The 19375-nt window shown below is 36.5% G+C and overlaps 1 protein-coding gene across 1 annotated transcript in view; it reads left to right on the top strand.

Annotated features, from left to right (window-relative positions):
* Positions 1 to 19375, top strand: part of TRPA1 (transient receptor potential cation channel subfamily A member 1) — a 51873-nt gene that overhangs the window by 14486 nt on the left and 18012 nt on the right. The window contains exons 5-17 of the mRNA XM_002922799.2: positions 2197 to 2305; positions 2487 to 2632; positions 3045 to 3181; positions 5453 to 5501; positions 7492 to 7591; positions 8559 to 8659; positions 9689 to 9858; positions 9945 to 10109; positions 11740 to 11854; positions 12731 to 12897; positions 14482 to 14575; positions 18067 to 18126; positions 18856 to 18954. Coding sequence (XP_002922845.2) covers positions 2197 to 2305; positions 2487 to 2632; positions 3045 to 3181; positions 5453 to 5501; positions 7492 to 7591; positions 8559 to 8659; positions 9689 to 9858; positions 9945 to 10109; positions 11740 to 11854; positions 12731 to 12897; positions 14482 to 14575; positions 18067 to 18126; positions 18856 to 18954 — 1512 coding nt within the window. The remainder of the gene's footprint in view (positions 1 to 2196; positions 2306 to 2486; positions 2633 to 3044; positions 3182 to 5452; positions 5502 to 7491; positions 7592 to 8558; positions 8660 to 9688; positions 9859 to 9944; positions 10110 to 11739; positions 11855 to 12730; positions 12898 to 14481; positions 14576 to 18066; positions 18127 to 18855; positions 18955 to 19375) is intronic.

The following is a 19375-nucleotide window of genomic DNA, read 5'->3' as shown; positions in this document are numbered from 1 at the left end:
ATAAAAATAAATGAATTTCACATTCAAACCAAGAATTTAGAAAAAGAGCCACAAATAAAACAAAAGAAATTGTAATAAAGGAATAGTAAAGTTGAAAATAAAAATTAATGATTTTTGGAATTATTTAATGAGTTGTTTCCTTGAAAAAGATGATAAAATAGAGCTGGTATGGTGCAAGTCTAAATAAAAGAGAAAAAGATAAAGTGCAAATCACAGAGGGCTTTATCTGGGTATGATAGGGAATTTTAAGATGACAAAAGATCGGTATGTGGAATCCTATTCTAAAAATTTAGAAAATCCTTTTTAAATGGATATGTAGTTGAAAGTAATTGAAATTTAAAAATTAACTAAAAGTTAATTCTAATTTATGTGGAGATTCATAAAAAATATTAAAAATGCATTATTAAGCTCTGGAGCCAGCTAATTTTATAAGCTTTTATAGATTTTACAAGTTCTTTCAAACTTTCAAGGAAAAAGTTTTCATTTCAAGTAACTGTCTCATAGCACAAGAGTGAAAATATCCAGATTAATTTTAAGAAGTAAATGTAATAATTCCAAATTTACGGTTTTCCTCAAAAGAAAAATTTAGACCCATTTTACATGTAAAATAGAGGCAAAATCTTAAAAATACCAGCAAAATTGATTGACATAATTAAAGGAGTAATACACAGTTACCACATTGACCTTATCCAGGAAATGTATAGATAGGTCAGTATCAGATTATAGCACATCAGTTGACTTGATCAGACCAATCATATGATTATATCCACTTCTTTATCTTAAAATGGATAAAAATTTATCTTTAAGATATTCTTACAAATCTGTGAGGAAAAGACTATAGAAAATTGGCAAGGGACACGTGAAGTTTAGTTAATTTCTCTAATCAAAGAAGCCTGTTGAAATAATGAGATTTTTTTTTTTTTGGTCTCTTAAATTAGAAGGATGAAACAAACTTGTTTTTGTTTTCTTTTTAAAGATTTTATTTATTTATTGGACAGAGAGAGAGACAGCCAGTGAGAGAGGGAACCCAGGCAGGGGGAGTGGGAGAGGAAGAAGCAGTTTTCCAGCAGAGCAGGAAGCCCGATGTGGGGCTCCATCCCAGGACCCTGGGATCATGCCCTGAGCCGAAGGCAGACACTTAATGAATGAGCCACCCAGGCACCCCGGATGAAACAAGCTTGTTGATTTGATATTCAGGGTTAGAGAAATTTTGATGAATTAAAGAATTTCATTCACTGTGGGGGTGAATACTTCTTGATTCACCAATTCCAATTCTTGGAATACAATCCAAGGAGATAAAGCTATTATTGATACAAAGGCTAGTGGTACGTATATCAGAGTGAGAAAACTGGGGGAAAAAAGTTCAGTAGTAAGGATTTATTGTATAAAGTTTTGTGTATCCAAAAATGGAATATGTACTTAATAAACTCATATTTTTAAAGAACGTCATTAAGTAAAAATTTTTGAACAATATGATCACACAGTATACACATAATTACTTCTGCAAAGAAATAAGACAAAAAAAAATACCGTCTCCTAAAATGTAAACCAACATTCTCCCTCAAAGGTGAGGTTATAGGTAATAGTTTTCTGCTTTTTCAAATTCTTTACTTTCATGAAAATAAAAGGCACTTAAAACTGAAGTTCAATATAAAATATGATAGCTGAAAATGATGGACCCAGAGATCAAGGTAACATTCGATTCAGTTCTCCTAACATTCTTTTAGTAGAGAATTTCCAGTAATGAGAAGACCTGATTTTCATAGTTTAACAAGAGTGCTGGTCTTCCCATTTGTTAATTTTACATAAATGAGAGGAAAAGAATCTGGGAAATATCACTTAATTTTATATAAGGAATTGAGCATAGGTGTAGGAGAAGTCATGGTAATGTTTTAAAACATTTCATTAATGCCATTGAAAAATGTGTTGACTTTAGTTGGGGTATCATGATTGATATTTTTATGTCTACATTGTTACTTCATCTTTGGAAAATATAAAGTATCTGTAGTTCATAATCCTAGCCTCCTTCCAAAATTATCTTCTTGCCTAGATTTCATACCTTAAAGCTTTTCTATGTAGAGTTACAAAGGCACAGAATAATGAAATGGTCTAGGAGAGGCATTTAATTCTTGTTTATGATGATTTGGGGCTTAGCTTGTGTCAGTTGACTTTTTTTGGTTCTTTCTTTTTCTCCAGTTAAATAAAGGAGCTGAGCCATGTAAATCAAATAAATGGGGATGTTTCCCTATTCACCAGGCTGCGTTCTCAGGTGCCAAAAAATGCATGGAAATAATATTAAAGTATGGTGAGTAGAGGCTCACATATATTATATACTATAAAGAAGCCTATTCTGGTGGATGCTATTCATTTGAAAAATATTTAATAGAATTTATACACAGGCTTTTATGTAAGTCTAAACGTCTTTTTTTTAATTCCTTTTATTTATTTATAATGTTTGTTCTCTTGAATTCTACTTTCCTCTGAAGGTGAAGAACATGGATATAACAGACAGTCTCACATCAACTTTGTGAATAGTAGGAAAGCCAGCCCCCTGCACATGGCTGTTCAAAGTGGCGACTTGGAAATGATTAAAATGTGCTTGGACAATGGTGCACAGTTGGAAATGATGGAAGTAATTCTTCATGTTCTACATTCTCCTTTTATTTAGGGTTGTCATAAATTAATTTCCAAAATGCTTTGTAGCTCTTTAATTTAGATTGCAGCAGGCATGATTTTTTTGCTGCTCAGGTAAGAAGCAGAACAAGAGAATATCCCAGATTTCAACCTAGCCAAAGAATTTTGAGAGCTACCCAAAACACTTGCAAACACAAATACAGGACAGGTAACAATACTGCTAATGATAATAGAGGTACTGTCAGAGCTGTCAAAAGCGCTCAGGTTGCAAGGAAGCAAAATCGCTAGCTGTGATTCTTATATTAATGCTTGATCTTGTTGACCTGGGAAGAAAAAACTCACAGCTGAATTTAGGTTATATCCTTAAATTTGGACTTAAATATTGATTCTGATATTAAAACCCTTTACAGAATGGGAAGTGCACACCCCTTCATTTTGCTGCCACCCAGGGAGCCACTGAGATTGTTAAGTTGATGATATCCTCCTATTCCGGTAGCCGTGATATTGTCAATGCAGTGGATGGAAATCAGGAGACACTCCTTCACAGGCAAGTTTCCTGCCTATCTTTGTGTGTACACATTTTTAGTCTGCATATGTTAAATTATACCCTGCAAGAAAAAGTTCGTACTTATAGTAGCAGGGATTCTGTAGTTCAGAAGAAAAGAACAGAGATAAAGATCCTATGTTTCAACTGGAATCTCTATGTTCCTCTGGAATTAGAGTGTTAAATAGATTTTCTTAGAATAAAATCTCCAGTGGCATGTTCTGGATCATTTCTTAGGCCAGTGGGTATTGGCTCAAGATTAAATTTCTATATGCTCAGGAGATCAACGTACATGCTTTTCTAAGCCTTTTCTTATTTGTTTCAATTCCTTATGTGTCTCTCCTCATTTTTAGTAGAGATAATGGAGCAGATACTTCTGGATATTCCACTTTTCCCACCCCTTCCCGCTCACACTCACAATTATAAATATTTTCAAAACCGTTTTTAGGAAATGATGGCCAAGCTCCAAACAAGATAAAAGTTTAACAGAAATCCATATCACAGACAAAAAGCGTTGAAACTGTGGGCTTACTAGGTGCTAGGGCAGGAAATAGGCAGTGTGGACTGAGAAGGGATGACAAGGAGTAAATGCTTCCTGTGTGAGTGAAAGAAGTAACTGAGATTAGCCTCCCCTCTCTGTGTCCCTGCCTCTCTCTCTCTTTCACAAATTGGCATTTGTGAATAAAAGATCGGTGATATGAAAATGGCTATAAAATCACAACAAAAACACTAGACCTCCAGACTGGAGGTTCTCAAACACTTGTGTATTAGAATCATGGGGGTAGTTTAGAAACTCTCAGTGCTAGTTCCTAACCCACATTACATCAGATTCTTTGGGATGGTCTAGGGAACTTTTTAAAACTCTGTAAACTATTGCCAGATTTTAGCCAATTTAGAAACCCAATGATCTGGATATAGTTAAAATGTGTCCGTTTGGATCACAGCTTTAATGTACAAGTATGCATAACAAGGAATTATTTTAGAAAAATAGATAATTCACCGGACCCATAAGTGTCCTCAGCCTGCTGACTGCTCTAGTTGGACATAGTCAACTTTGGATTGGCTGTAGATTTCTTGGACCAATTCAATTCAATTCTGATTAACCTAATACTGATCTACAGTCCTGAAATGTCTTCAAATAACCAGTGACATTTGGAGTTTATTTTGAGCTTCAAAGGGAAGTTTGCTCTTTGGGCTAGAATTCTTATTGTTACCATAATGCAAAGATCCCAGTACATTGTTCTAACTGAAACAGTAAGCTTTGGAGTAAGGGAAATAGGGTGCCAGCCCTACCTGGTTATGTAACATTTCGCAAGTCTTAAGCCCTCCCAGCCTCAATGTTAAGATCTACAGAGAATTTGCATTTCTAATGAATTCCCAGGTGGTGCCAGTGCTGGTCTGCAGCCCACACTTTGAGTAGCAAAGCTCTAGACTGGGGGATAGAAGAACAAATCAAATGGGGCCTTAACGTTATTATTCATTTCCTACAGTTGCTAAATGTATTTTAATAAACGTAGTTTAAATGTAATACAACCTCCTGTGAATTTGAGGTGAAAATAAGCTGATTCTGAAATTTATATACAAAAGGCTAAGAGTAGCTGAGATGATCTTATATAGGAACAAAGATTTGAGACAGGAAACAAAGTTTTCAATCATTGGTATTAACGTTTGTTACGAAAGTGCTTTAATATAGATTGAAAGTTTTTACTTGCTTTTATCCTTACTATTATCCTTATGACTAGCTGTGAGATAATACAAAAGTGACTTCAGTTCTCCCCAAATTTGTCTTTGGCTTCAAAACCTTATGAAAGTTAATGCTGCCTTGTTAACTTTTGGCAAAAAGAGGGCATTTTGAACACTGCAGATGCATTTTAGGTGCACCTTGCATGCAACTGTTTTCATTCCCATGATCATGATGATAACGAGTTCTTTTGTTTTAAGCTCTTAGGACAGAGGTTACTACTCACTTCATGGCTTCATGATGATTTTACAAGGAGAAAATCATTTTGCTTAAAGATGAGGATGAAAATCTTTGATGTATATAAACTATAACTATTACTCTGAAAATATCATCCAAATCACAATTATAATTTTTTATAGTTTTATATTTTGAATTACACAAAATTATAAATTTTGAAAGATTATTGATTGCCAAGCATTTTATTATGTTGTTAAATGGTTATCTAAATTGACTTTTTGAGTACAGTATAATAGCTTTATTTTATATATTTATATCATGAGTATTTTAACATGTGTGTCACTCTCTTTTTATAGAGCCTCTCTATTCGATCACCATGAACTAGCAGACTACTTAATTTCAGTGGTAACTATTCCATGGACAGTTTTTTATTTTATTAGTATTTCCAGTTGAAAAATCATATAGGGGCGCCTGGGTGGTACAGCGGTTAAGCATCTGCCTTCGGCTCAGGGCGTGATCCCGGCGTTCCGGGATCGAGCCCCACATCAGGCTCCTCCGCTATGAGCCTGCTTCTTCCTCTCCCACTCCCCCTGCTTGTGTTCCCTCTCTCACTGGCTGTCTCTATCTCTGTCAAATCAATAAAATCTAAAAAAAATCTAAAAAAAAAAAAAATTAAAAAAAAAAAAAGAAAAATCATATAATAATATAAGTTTTCAAAATAAGCCAAATTTTAATTTGTTGCTTCTCAGCAAAAAAGTTCATAGAAAGACGACTGACACATTTACAAACAGAATATGTTGTGTCTGAATACATCCTGGCCAGACATCATTGCCATGAAGTTGGTCAGAAGTACCGAAATATATATATATATATATTTTTTTTTTTAAGATTTTATTTATTTATTCGACAGAGATAGAGACAGCCAGAGAGAGAGGGAACACAAGCAAGGGNGGGAACACAAGCAAGGGGAGTGGGAGAGGAAGAAGCAGGCTCCTAGCAGAGGAGCCTGACATGGGGCTCGATCCCACAACGCCGGGATCACGCCCTGAGCCGAAGAGACGCTTAACCGCTGTGCCACCTAGGCGCCCCTGAAATATATTTTCGATACCTGGATCCATGTTTTTGCTGTTGGGGATTGGTGGGTACATGGCAAGGACAGTTCTGTGAACCAGTCCTAGAAGAGGGTCAGGCTTCACAACTCTGCTGACTCTTCCACGAAGGAGAAGGTAGCACGTGTTGCCTCCGCCATTCACTGTAAGCTTCTACCCCAGCTGCCTCAGTGCCATCTTTCAAACAAGGAAAAATAAAGAAATTAGAAATATTGTCCAAAGTCTGTTACAAGTGAAAGCACACAATCTTTTTCATTCTAAGAAGTGTACTCAGTTGGCTTTTAGTTAAATTTTAACAAGTCATTTACACAGATGAATATATGATGTATTTATTTAAGCCCCACCATATCAGCAATGAATGTAATTCCATTTGTAGCATTTATCATGGGTTTGTTGTCAATAGCAACTATTGAAATTGTGATATTTACATAGAGAAATCCTGGAAAGATTCATTATATGCCGTAGTTTTGTCATGCATGGTTTCCTGCAAATGCAGCTGTATCTTCACCTGGCAAGAGAACTGTGGCAGAACCTCACTAACCAACATGAGATTTTCAAAGGGGACATTGGTGCTATCATCCTTTGTATTTGCTGGGTCCCCCCAAAACGGAAATATCCACAGTCAGAATTTAAGCTATTTTTATTACCTAGTCCAAAAGATAGAATTCTTTCCATGGACTTTTTTAGCCTTGTTTCTGGTCCTATAAAGTATTATAACTGTAACACATCATGATAAATACTGACTTAGTCATTTAAAATAGATACGATGTTAAATATAAATTTTCTCAAATATTTGGCTAAAATATTACTTTAGGATCTGAATCATTTCAGTTCAGTTATTTAAGTTCATTTATTTCAGATGAAGTGAATTTTTTTTTAAAAAATCCACTTGTGAATGTTTAAATCACATGCAATAAATTTGGAAGATTTTTTTTATCACAGATGTTTAAAAATATTTTCTTACATTGAGAACTAAACTTTTGCTATAGGCCAGAGGACTTTATTTTTATGATGTAGGTAGTAACATTGATCAATTGCCAGACAGCAATCAGAAGGTTAACATGTGAGGATAATTTTTGTCTTTGAAATTGTAAAAGAATGTCTTGATTTCTGATGTTATAACATATGAATTATAGGGAAATTTCAAGTACTTCTGTAGTTAGTCACGTGCTTAAGTGCTAGCCATATTATGGATACTCTATTTTAATGAATTAACATTATTTACATATTGCAATGTAAGCTAACTTGTTCATAAGCTCTTTGTTGAATAACTTATTTTATTTTAGGGAGCAGATATTAATAGTACTGATTCGGAAGGACGTTCTCCACTTATATTAGCAACTGCTTCTGCATCTTGGAATATTGTAAATTTGCTACTCTCTAAAGGTACTACGAGGGGCCAAGACAAGCTTTTAGAACTACTACTCAATTTTATATTAAACATTTATTGACCATTTATTGTGCACCAGGCATCGGTCCAAGTGCTGTGAATACAAAGATAAATAGATTATGGAACATAAGAAATAGGGAGATAAGTAGGAGAAGGAAGGGAAGAATGAAGGGGGGGTACACGGAAGAGGGAATGAACCATGAGAGACTATGGACTCTGGGAAACAAACTGAGGGCTTCAGAGGGGAGGGGAGTGGGGGATTGGGCTAGCCCAGTGATGGGTATTAAGGAGGGCACATATTGCATGGAGCACTGGGTGTTAAACGCAAACAATGAAGCATGGAACACTACATCAAAAACTAATGATGTACTGTATGGTGACTAACATAACATAATAAAAAATTATTTAAAAAAAAAACAAAGATAAATGGAATGCTTACTCTGTCTAGAAAAATTTTCAGTCCAGTAAGGGTGTGATACTTAAAAAGATAATTGCAAAACAAAAATAGACAACATTTATTAAGCAAGTATTTTATCGCAGGGACGTTGCTGAACATTTTATCTATATTCTCTCAATGATTAATCCTGTGATGTAGGTCCTATAACTGCCCCCAATGTAAGTACTAACCTGATGTGAAGATTACAGAGAAGAGAGCTACTGTCCCTTCTCTTTTCTTGATATCTAATCTCTCCATCTTTATATTTCATGCTTTATAAGCTAAGATCTCCTTATTAGTTAACAAATGATTTAGTCTCCACTCCCCCTACACACACACACACACACACACACACACACACACACACCAAGGTAAACCCATTTTAAATATAGTTTTCTTATCTAAATAAAGTTTCCAGTAAATTAATGGTTGACAGAGTTTTAAGTAACTTACATTTTCTTAAATTGAAAATCCACCATAGATAATGTTTTAAATAAATAAGTAGAAGTTATATTGTGTTTTTTTAGGTGCCCGTGTAGACATAAAAGATCAACTTGGACGTAATTTTTTGCATTTGACTGTACAGCAACCTCATGGTTTAAAAAATCTGAGACCTGAGTTTATGCAGGTAATATATGTACATGTGGATTTCCATAAACTGAGTTGGGTTCAACAGAGAGTACATTGATTTTGCTTATTATGATTCTCATTATCATGAAGGCTGATTCTGGAATTTGAAAAATTATTTTAAAATAAAGATGCCATATTTGAATATTTATTTACAACACAGTGATGATGATTTTGATAATAATACATTTCATTGAGGTCGAATTTTCCAAGTTACAGAGGGTTCCTGTATATCCCTATCTATAATGAGTCAGCTTTCCATCACTCTTTTAACCATTACGAATTGCATATCACAGTGGAAAAGCCAGGTACATGAGTAAATTAGCAATATTTCATCATCAATTAAGAAAACTTATTCACGTTTGACTTGGCAGGTTGCAACATTATCTCATATTTATATTCACCATCTCATATTTACTGAGTGACAATTAGGTGTATCTGAAGTTCATCATATTTTTGAAATAAATAGATTTTAATATTGTCAAAGTCTTTAATAAAGAATAAAATACTTTTATTTGAATATTTTAAAAATAATTTATTGATTGGATTAAGTATTCATTTGCTATTTTTTAATTTAATATTCATATAAAAATAAAGTAAATCTAATTTCAGCATCTCATCCCTTTTGCCCAACAGAACATGTTAGCATTAAGCTTAGCATTAACCTCTTAAGTGTTATTTGGGGGGAAAATGTAAAAGGAGGACTGAAGGGGTGGCCTTTAGCAAAGTACATTAAGAAAACGCTCAGTTGAATATGTTAAGTACATTTTTTATTCTTAAGATTTCTCAGAGTCCTTAATGCAGTAATGTACATTTTAGGGAGACAGAGCATACATCATCATCCATATTTATTTTATTCTAGTACCTTTAAGTTATTTATATTTTTGCCCTCAAGGTACACATATTGATCCTTTTTTTTTCTTCACATCTCGGTCCTTATTGGAAAATACTGCCTACAGAACAGTTTGAAAAATACTAAATTAGTATGAGAACAGAACTATATTTAGAATATTGATATTTTTTCCCATAGATGCAGCATATTAAAAAGCTGGTAATGGATGAAGATGATGATGGGTGTACCCCTCTACATTATGCGTGTAGACATGGGATTCCTGTCTCTGTAAATAACCTACTTGACTTTAATGTGTCCATTCGTTCCAAAAGCAAAGATAAGAAATCACCCTTACATTTTGCAGCCAGGTAAGGGTCAGTTTATGCAACACCTGAGCATGTTTTTTCTCTGTTTAATATTTGCTTTGGAAATGTGAAACCTAATTTTTTTCAAGTTATGGGCGAATCAACACCTGTCAGAGGCTTCTGCAAGACATGAGTGACACCAGGCTTTTGAATGAAGGTGACCTTCATGGAATGACACCTCTCCACCTGGCTGCAAAAAATGGGCATGATAAAGTAGTTCAACTTCTTCTGAAAAAAGGTGCATTATTTCTCAGGTAAGGATATGTGATCAGAATATTTATATATTCTTTTTAATTGGCCATTCTGGCTGTTTTTCTATCTTATTTTTATGACAGCTAACTTTCTACGTACTTTTATCCATCTTATTTAATCTTCAAAATATATTTGACTTCTCAAATATTGAAAGGGACATCAGTATTATTTCTAATTGACAGGTAAAGATGTCACAATTTATAAAGTTGAAGACTTCATTCGAGGTTACAGAATAAGTAGCTTTGTGCAAAGTAGTTCTCAGAATCTTTGAAATACAGTTCTTCATATTTTGCTTCATCATGCTACCATCCTTTTATACAAATACACATACACACACACCCCATACAAATTCAGACTTTTTCATTTAGTCTGACGAATGATGGACGTGAAAATCTCCCTTCATGCTGCAACACCAGACATGAAGAATTCCTGAATTTCATTATACTTAAAGGAAGTCTAACACAAGGAGCAAAGACAAAATAAGCATTAAAAAAATGTAGTATAATTAAATGACATCTTTGTAAAAAGAAAAGTTTTATAGAAGTTTGGTGAGCTATTTTATAATTTTACCAGCACGGAAGCAAAGAGCTCATTAGCCTAATTTTCAAAAGGCCATGTTCATTTTTTTTTTTTTTATCAGAGCACCAATCATGCAAAGTAGGGTTGCAGCTGCAAAAGGAATGCTCTACTCAGTTCCTTCCTGCCTCCAAGGAGGCACCGGGCAGTGGATGTGCAAAGAGGATCCCAAATGGATCCAGGCAGAGACTTGTTGCTTAATTACATCATAATAGCTGAAACCTCGAGGTGGACTTTGCACCCTAAAATAATTGCTCACTAGCACTGAAATTCTGTCAGGATCTCATGCTTTTTTTTTTTCTTCCCTCTCTCTCATTTGGAAAAATGACAAGCCTTCATTGTATTTACATCTTGAATTTCTGTGAGAAAGGACAAACATTTTCTAAAGGGATTAAGAAAGCATCTTTCAGAGCACAAGCGGAATGCTCTCTTCAGACCTGAACACTTAGAAGAAGAAGTAGCATTAAGCTAGGCATTTTAAGACCAAGTGTTGTAAGATGATATTATTATCATTAACAATACCTAGTGTCCATGAAGACTAATACTACCATCATGGATTTTTTTAAGATTTTATTTTTAAGCAATCTCTATACTCACCGTGGGGCTTGAACTCACAACCCCGAAATCAGGAGATGTGGGCTCTACTGACTGAGCCAGCCCGGCACCCCCCCACATCATGGCAAATTTTTTATATGATATTCAGTGAAAGAATAAAACATTTAAAATACTGTGTATAAGTACATTACAGCCTTGAAAAAATATGTACGACAGAGACATGCTAACTCTAGTTTTACCCACCCCCAGATGGTTGATAATGTGTTTATATGTTAATCTGCTAAATTAAAAAATATGTGTGAATCACCTTCTAGGAAGTCTATTAAAGGCCATTAGGCTTGAAATTAGCTCGTTTGTTAGAAACATGTAATATTTAGTTGCTAGAACTCAGACAGGCATTTTGTTGTTGTTGCTGTCCAGCTCACCTTTCCAATGGGCAGCATCCCTTCCCACGATTCATCTGTGAAGTGAATGCACAGTCTTGTCTTCACTCTTTCACAGTGACCACAATGGCTGGACTGCTTTGCATCATGCTTCCTTAGGCGGGTACACTCAGACCATGAAGGTCATTCTTGACACTAACTTGAAGTGCACAGATCGGCTAGATGAAGAAGGGGTATGTACTGTGTTCCTCATACCTACCCAATGGCTTGGCATAGGAGAAACTTCCAAAATTGCAAGAAAGCCTCCTTCTTGGCCACTCTCCTTCCTTCCTTGCTGCATTCATACTTTTTTGGGGGTTCTTCCTCTGCAGGGGAAAAGAATAAGGAGAATGCCAACAGGGTGGATGTGTGTTGAGAATACCTCTAGTCTCTCAGAGACTCCACAGGCCCATGTAGATAGATGAAAAAATTTTCACTAATCCCTGGTGAACCGAGAGAAATGACGAGGTTAGGGATAAGTTTTCATAAAACTAAGTGTATTAGATTTGAAGGACTACCTTTATTCTGCTATGATATTCTCCCTTTTTTTTTATGGAGTGTATTAGGATAAATGCGCATTGTTTCATGAAATGATAGAGGGTTGTCACTGCTTTTTAAAATGTCTCTGTGTGGCGAAATTAAAGACTGGCAACCTTCTAGCAATCTCTGATTTTTCTTAAAAGTCCACAAGCCTGTGAAAACCTCAAATCTGGAAATCACTGCTCTAAGACAATAAATCTCTTAGAAGTATTCTGTGTTCACTCCAATATCCTTACCCTGAACGTTTGTCATTTATCCTTGTGGAATCATCCCACTGCAAAAACAAAACAAGCCACTTGGAATTCCATATACACACATAGACAGCACACACACACACACACACGATGTTTGAATTATAAACTCATTATGCGATGCCTGATTCTGAACACTGGCTTTAAATTTTATGTATTTTGGTATTAAATAGTTAAGTTTGTTAATAATTTAAGTAGTTCAACAATGAAAGCTGAAAAATAGGCAAAGGATGACCAGCCATTGTTACTGGATTTTCTGTGTTCTATTTTTTCTGAAAGAACACTGCGCTTCACTTTGCCGCAAGGGAAGGCCATGCCAAAGCCGTTGCACTCCTTCTGAGCTACGATGCTGACATTGTCCTGAACAAGCAGCAGGCCTCCTTTTTGCATGTTGCAATTCACAATAAGAGGAAGGAGGTGGTTCTTACCACCATCAAGAACAAAAGGTATGCGGTCTCCCTATCCCACTGTCATTTAGTGTCCTCTGGCATGCGGGATGATACACAACCTGAGAGGAAACAGGAAAAGAATAAGTTTCAGCTGTTAATCAACATTCCTTAACATCAGTTGTTTACATAAGATTTTTAATTAACTCTTTGGGTAGCAACAGACGCGTTAACTTAACCTCTCTGGTTTTCGGTTTCTATCTGTAAATTATGGGAGCATAGATCACCTTCATAACACCCATGTAAGACCATGGGGTTCAGGCGTGTGTCGTCTAGTCATTGTCTAACACTCTCTGCTCTGCTCTACCTGAATCTGTCCAACACTTTCTTTCCAACAGAAATGTCAAGATGGAATGTTGGTGAAAATAATCTCCGGGGTATATCCATGCCGTTACTAAGGCCATCTATAGGAATTTCCCTTAACACATGATCTTTTGTGGTTGTGGATTTTTAAGCCATACTGTAAGGAGTTTTAATGATGAAGTTGGAGGGTAGTTTGTCCTACTTTTCATACATAAATTTTTGTATAATCACAGATATGCTCAAGGGCCCAGGGTCACCCAGTCATGGACACAGAGATGAACCATGTCCTATTCAAGACTGATCAAGCCTGTGTTTGTTCTCAAGATCCCCCTGCTGATCATTTCTTTGAAACACTAGTCCGTGCAAGTGTGCAACTGGACATTTTCTACTGATTATGCAGATATTCTTTTTTTTTTTTTAAAGATTTTATTTATTTGACAGAGATAGAGACAGCCAGCAAGAGAGGGAACACAAGCAGGGGGAGTGGGAGAGGAAGAAGGCAGGCTCCTAGTGGAGGAGCCTGATGTGGGGCTCGATCCCATAACGCCAGAATCACGCCCTGAGCCGAAGGCAGACGCTTAACCGCTGTGCCACCCAGACGCCCCTATGCAGATATTCTAGATGGATTTTACTGATAGGGTTAACAGAAAATTTGGGTACTTTTTAGAAATAGTCTCTTATGACATAGATTGGATCTTGGAAGTAGATGTCTCTTCTTTACTTGCTGTTGGGGATTTATTTCCCCTTTGGTATCATAAGTATCTTCTTGTTCTCTCCAATTGGATGGTGATGAAAGGAGCAGGCTCTGCAATCTCCTGGCAGAGTTCATGCTTATTAATGTACTTGACACATGTTGTTTTGTAGTTTAATGCAACATATGATGTATACATGTATTAAATGCTAAATATCGTGTGTCCAGTACTGTGTTGCTATTGTATATACATGAATGTGAATATCTCTACCCAACATGACCAGCTCACACTATTTCACGGCTTCAGAATGAAAAGAAGGTAAAAGCTTGCCTTCTTTAGAAGGCATTTAGAGAAAGAGAACAGTGATCATAACAGGCATCCTGGAATTTGCCCACATTTCTAATTTCCATTAATGGACAAGGATCCTATTATTCGATTGATCTTGATTCACATATTGGTTCCACTGGAACAAATTCAGGTTTCTTGTAAAGATATAATCTTGAATTTCAGCTGGTAGCTTTGTTGTATGGAACAGAAAGATTAAGACTTGTGTTTGTTTTATTATTATCACCATTGTTATTTTTTACAGATGGGAAGAATGCCTTAAGGTTTTTAGTCATTATTCTTCAAGCAATAAATGTCCAGTCATGGAAATGGTAGAATACCTCCCTGAATGCATGAAAGTAAGCTCTCTAGACAGAACTGCTTCTGGTTATATGCTTGGCATATCACATGAGGATTTATTGTTGTAATCACAATGTAGATAATAGTAATTTTCATTTTTAAAGTAAAATTTCTTGTTTCCTATAAGCTAACAATCAGGGAAGTTAGCCAGCAAGTATTTAGAAAGGACCTACTTGGATTAAAGAATGTTATTGTTGTGTGGAATATAGGAAAATACAGTCAACAGATTTTTTTTATTCAGATAATCCAAGTCTAGAACCGAGAATACTAATGGTGGTTGCTGGCTGAATAAAGTCTCTAGGTGTTTTCTGGGGGGCATGCATGTTATTGTTTCAAATCTACAGTAGTTATTAACATTTAAAACCAGGATGCCTCCCTTAAGGATCCACATATATGGCTTTCTGTAAAAATCAGAATATCTGGTGACTGGGCCTCCTTCTCATGAGGCAGGAACTGCCAGGCTAGTAGCAGCTGCTTCCTTTAGAAGGGGCAAACACTCTCCCTTTTGGTACACCCCACCTCTTCCCTTTGTATACTCCGTCCAATGCCTGCTGTTGGTTGCCATGTATTGTCATTCTGGTGCAACTTCTCTCCTTGTAGTAGAGAGAGATTTCTCAATATCTGCCTCTACCCAAACTGTGAAGACAGAAGCCAGCCCAGGGAGACCCAACATTTCAGAAACAATGGGAAAGAGCTTTTAAGGCTGGCACAGTTTTTTCATTTACATTACCTGCCTGGCCTCTAAGGACCTCCAAATGTGTGCTTCTCTGCTGGATTAAACATATACCCAGCATGTGATTGGACTCCTACAACAAGAGAAACACCTAAGAACTGTTGAGGGTGTGAGTGTTTAAGGATGCAGATAAGAGACCTCCTTGGGAAGGTTGAAGTTTGAAGATTGGGATAGATATAGAATAATAATTAAAAAAAATGGAAGGACATTGTCATTCATAGGGAAAAATATATTTAAATACTGGAGGAAGCAGTGAGACATAGTGATACAAGGGACATAGAGCCAGGTTCAGAGCCTGATGGTCCTGGGATTTAGTCCTGGCTCTGCCTCTTGCTGTGCTGCTTTAGGCAAGTCATTTCACCCCTCAGCTTCATTTTCTGCTTGCTTTCTTTTTTAAAAATTTTTAAAGATTCTTTTTATTTGAGAAAGAGATAAGAGTGCAAGCAAGGGGGGGGCGGGGAGATGCAAAGGGAGAGGGAGAAGCAGATTCCCCGTTGAGCAGGGAGCCCAATGACGTGATGATGCAGGGCTGGATCCCAGGACCCCGGGATTATGACCTGAGCCGAAGGCAGCTGCTTAACCAACTAAGCCACCCAGGCACCCCCATTTTCTGCTTTCCTTACCTCTAAAAATGTTGCTGATACTGATCTTGTGAAGTGATTAGAGAAATTAGAGGTAAAATATATGAAGTATTCAGGATGGTGCTTGGTTTATATTATACCTCCTATTTTTATACTGCTTCTGTGGTTATTAGTACTATACTAATCACACCATTTTTATTTTTTTAAGATTTTTATTTTTATTTATTTGGCAGAGATAGAGACAGACAGCGAGAGAGGGAACACNTTTTTATACTGCTTCTGTGGTTATTAGTACTATACTAAACACCATTTTTATTTATTCAGTAAGCACTTAGTATGTGTTAAGTGCTTCGCATTTTTTTCTTTACAGTATCTAATAGAATTGGAGCCAGTCCAGTCCATAAATTACCATTTCAGGTGCTCCAATTTCATCAAAGGGCACATAAATATTCAGGATTGAAAATGATCTCAGAATTTCTTACTTAGTAATTCCAGTTTTTGGAAAGTCCTAATGAATAATCAGAATATAGACAGATTTATACACAGAAATGTTTTCTGCAGCATTATTAATAATAGAATGTTAGAAATATTCACATATGGAAAACATTGGATTGAACTGAAGAAATTATACCAAAATGTTATTAAGAATTATCACAATTGTAGGATTATGATTTGTTTTCTTTTTTACACTACTTTGTATTTTCTAGTTAGTTTTCTATAATTTCCTTGTATTTTAATGTTGTGAATTTTTCCTTAAATAGGGAAACATGAAGGCCTTTCAGTTTAGCCTCACGTGACACATTTGAATAATTTACATAATCCTTCCCCCTGTATACCCCCACCTTCCCCCATCCTCCCCCACAGCCTATCTTTATTTTGCTTATGCTGATGTTTATAAAATTCTCAGTCTCAGACCTGCTTCTCTGGTTCTGCTTTGCACAGCACTACTGACTAGCTTTGTCTTTATTTCTTTTATGATGCCTTTATGACCCTTATTATCACTGCCTGGTCACCAAGAGTTTGAACTTTTTTAAGTCCCTCTGGTGCTTGAGACCAGACAGGACAGCAGTGTCCTGCCAGTGGGGTCTGGGTCCCTGCAGAGTGCTGTCCAGTCCTCCACCCCTGTGTTTTGCAGGTGGGGTTGACCAGATGCCCCAGGAGTTTTGGGCAACACACTGGTGGGATCATCTGAGGCTTTGTGTCCAGACTCTGTTCCAGGAGGGCAACCTGACTGGGCAGTATTTTTTTCTCAAGATGAATTTGGGTCACCAGAAAGGTGCCAATACACAGATTTGGGGTGACTGAAATTGTTTACATTAATAGGCACCCCATAAAAATATTTGTCCCTACACACCCTAGAGGTGTGGCTCTAATAATCCCTTAAGCATTCCCTCCTTTTCTTAAGCATCTAGAGGGCCTTTCAGTATTGCTGTGTGTAACAGCTATTCCGCTCTATGCTGTCACGCTGCTCTGGATGAATACTTGTCAGTGTTGCTCAGCAAGTGAGGTACAGAACCCAGCACGGCACTCCGTGCTTGACAATATGGAAGATGACACCTGACCAAAGACCCCAGTGCTCAGCCGTGAGGTCACACTTCCAGACAATAAATTATCACTATAAGATGCTGAGTAAAGAAATCCTTTATATATTCTCTAGAAGCCCAGGACATCAAATCTTAGGCAAAACTCATTACATTTCTTACTCAAATTTTAGTAAATGTAATTTCATGCTTAATTACATGGTACATTTTCTGAATCACTTGGTATTTCTGAGGCATTGCAGTGGTAGTTGAAACACTTTATATTTTAAATTTTGATCCTTAATGACATGGATTATAGTTTTATCTTTGAGGTACCAGAAATAAAGGGAAGGGAAAGGAATATATTGGGTATGATTTTAGAAAGGGAATCAAATTTTGTCTCTTATGTAGTCTTCTGACTAATATCTGAGCCACTTTTTTTTTTTAAGATTTTATTTATTTATTCGACAGAGATAGAGACAGCCAGTGAGAGAGGGAACACAAGCAGGGGGAGTGGGAGAAGAAAAGCAGGCTCATAGCAGAAGAGCCTGACGTGGGGCTCGATCCCATAACGCCGGGATCACGCCTGAGCCGAAGGCAGATGCTTAACCGCTGTGCCACCCAGGCGCCCCTCAGCCACTTTTTCTTTCTTAAAGGTCCTTTTAGATTGCTGCATAATACCCTCCACAGGAGACAAGTCCTGCCGAGACTACCATGTAAGTTTATTTTATCATGATAATTTAAAGTTTATTCTAATTCTTTAATGACTATTAAAAACAATGTTATTAGTTTAACCATCTCAGAAGATGGTAATTATTGTCTTCATTTGTTGTATCATCTACTTGTGAGAAAATTTTTCCTCCATTTTCTCCCAATATTTTAATTGTTTCTAATAGCATTATTTAGGGTTGTTTCTAGTCTTTGTATTTTCTTCAGTAGTATTGCCTGAAGAATGAAGTTCCAAAGATCTAAGTGATCTTTTGAGAATTCGTCTTCTTCCATGACTACGGGTTTGAGAAGTTTAAGTAACAGCCTTCTAAGATATATTTTTTAAATTTTTAAAAAGGTTTTATTTATTTATTTGAGAGAGAGAGAGAGAACACCAGACCATGAGTGGGGCAGGGAGGGGCAGAGGGAGATGAAGCAGCAGACTCCCCTCTGAGCCGGGAGCCCCACTTCGGGGCTTGATCCCAGGATGCTGAGATCATGACCTGAGTCCAAGGCAGAGGCTTAACCAACTGACCCACCCAGGTCCCTCTAAGATATTTATTTTTTGAAATTAAGATGAAATGATTTAATCTACATTTCTTCAGACAAAATGACTCAGTTTTATTTGAACTACTTAATTTTTAGCAGAATGATGGCCTTGCATATTTGATTTGTCAAGACCTATTGTGGGGGTATATACTGGACTGTTGATTTTTTCAAAATTTTATCTTTTACAGATCGAGTATAATTTCACATATCTTCAGTGTCCATTAGAATTTACCAAGAAATTAACACCGGCCCAGGATGTTACATATGAGCCTCTTACAACCCTAAATGTAAGTCCGGTGTTTTCATTATCCAGGTAGTTTCTACATGGGTTCTATAATGTTTTGGTACAATAGTTCTAGGAAGGGGCCTGGAAAGAATGCCACATTAATAGTTTTAGGTCTCTGTCCTCCATTTGTCCTAACCCTTTATTTTTTAGGAAAGAAAGTAGTCACTTTTTGTAGTTGCTATAATTTGATCCACCTTCAAGTTCTACACTCTTGATCACTTTAGTCCTAATGGTCATGACAACATAGGCGGACAGTCAGCACTTGCTCCCTACCTCCATCCATCTAAATATAAACATATATATTTAAGAGTTTCCTCCATGCAAAACCACGGGAAAATTCAAGGTTGACATTGTATAGTCATATCTTCCAAATCAGCTAACCACTGGGCTCCATGGTACACTCGGACCTTTCAGAACCTCTT

This window comes from Ailuropoda melanoleuca, chromosome 9 (genome assembly GCF_002007445.2).
Source record: "Ailuropoda melanoleuca isolate Jingjing chromosome 9, ASM200744v2, whole genome shotgun sequence".
Lineage (NCBI taxonomy): Eukaryota > Metazoa > Chordata > Mammalia > Carnivora > Ursidae > Ailuropoda > Ailuropoda melanoleuca.
Note: the sequence above shows the minus strand (reverse complement) of the source record. Positions and strands in the feature narration are given on the sequence as shown.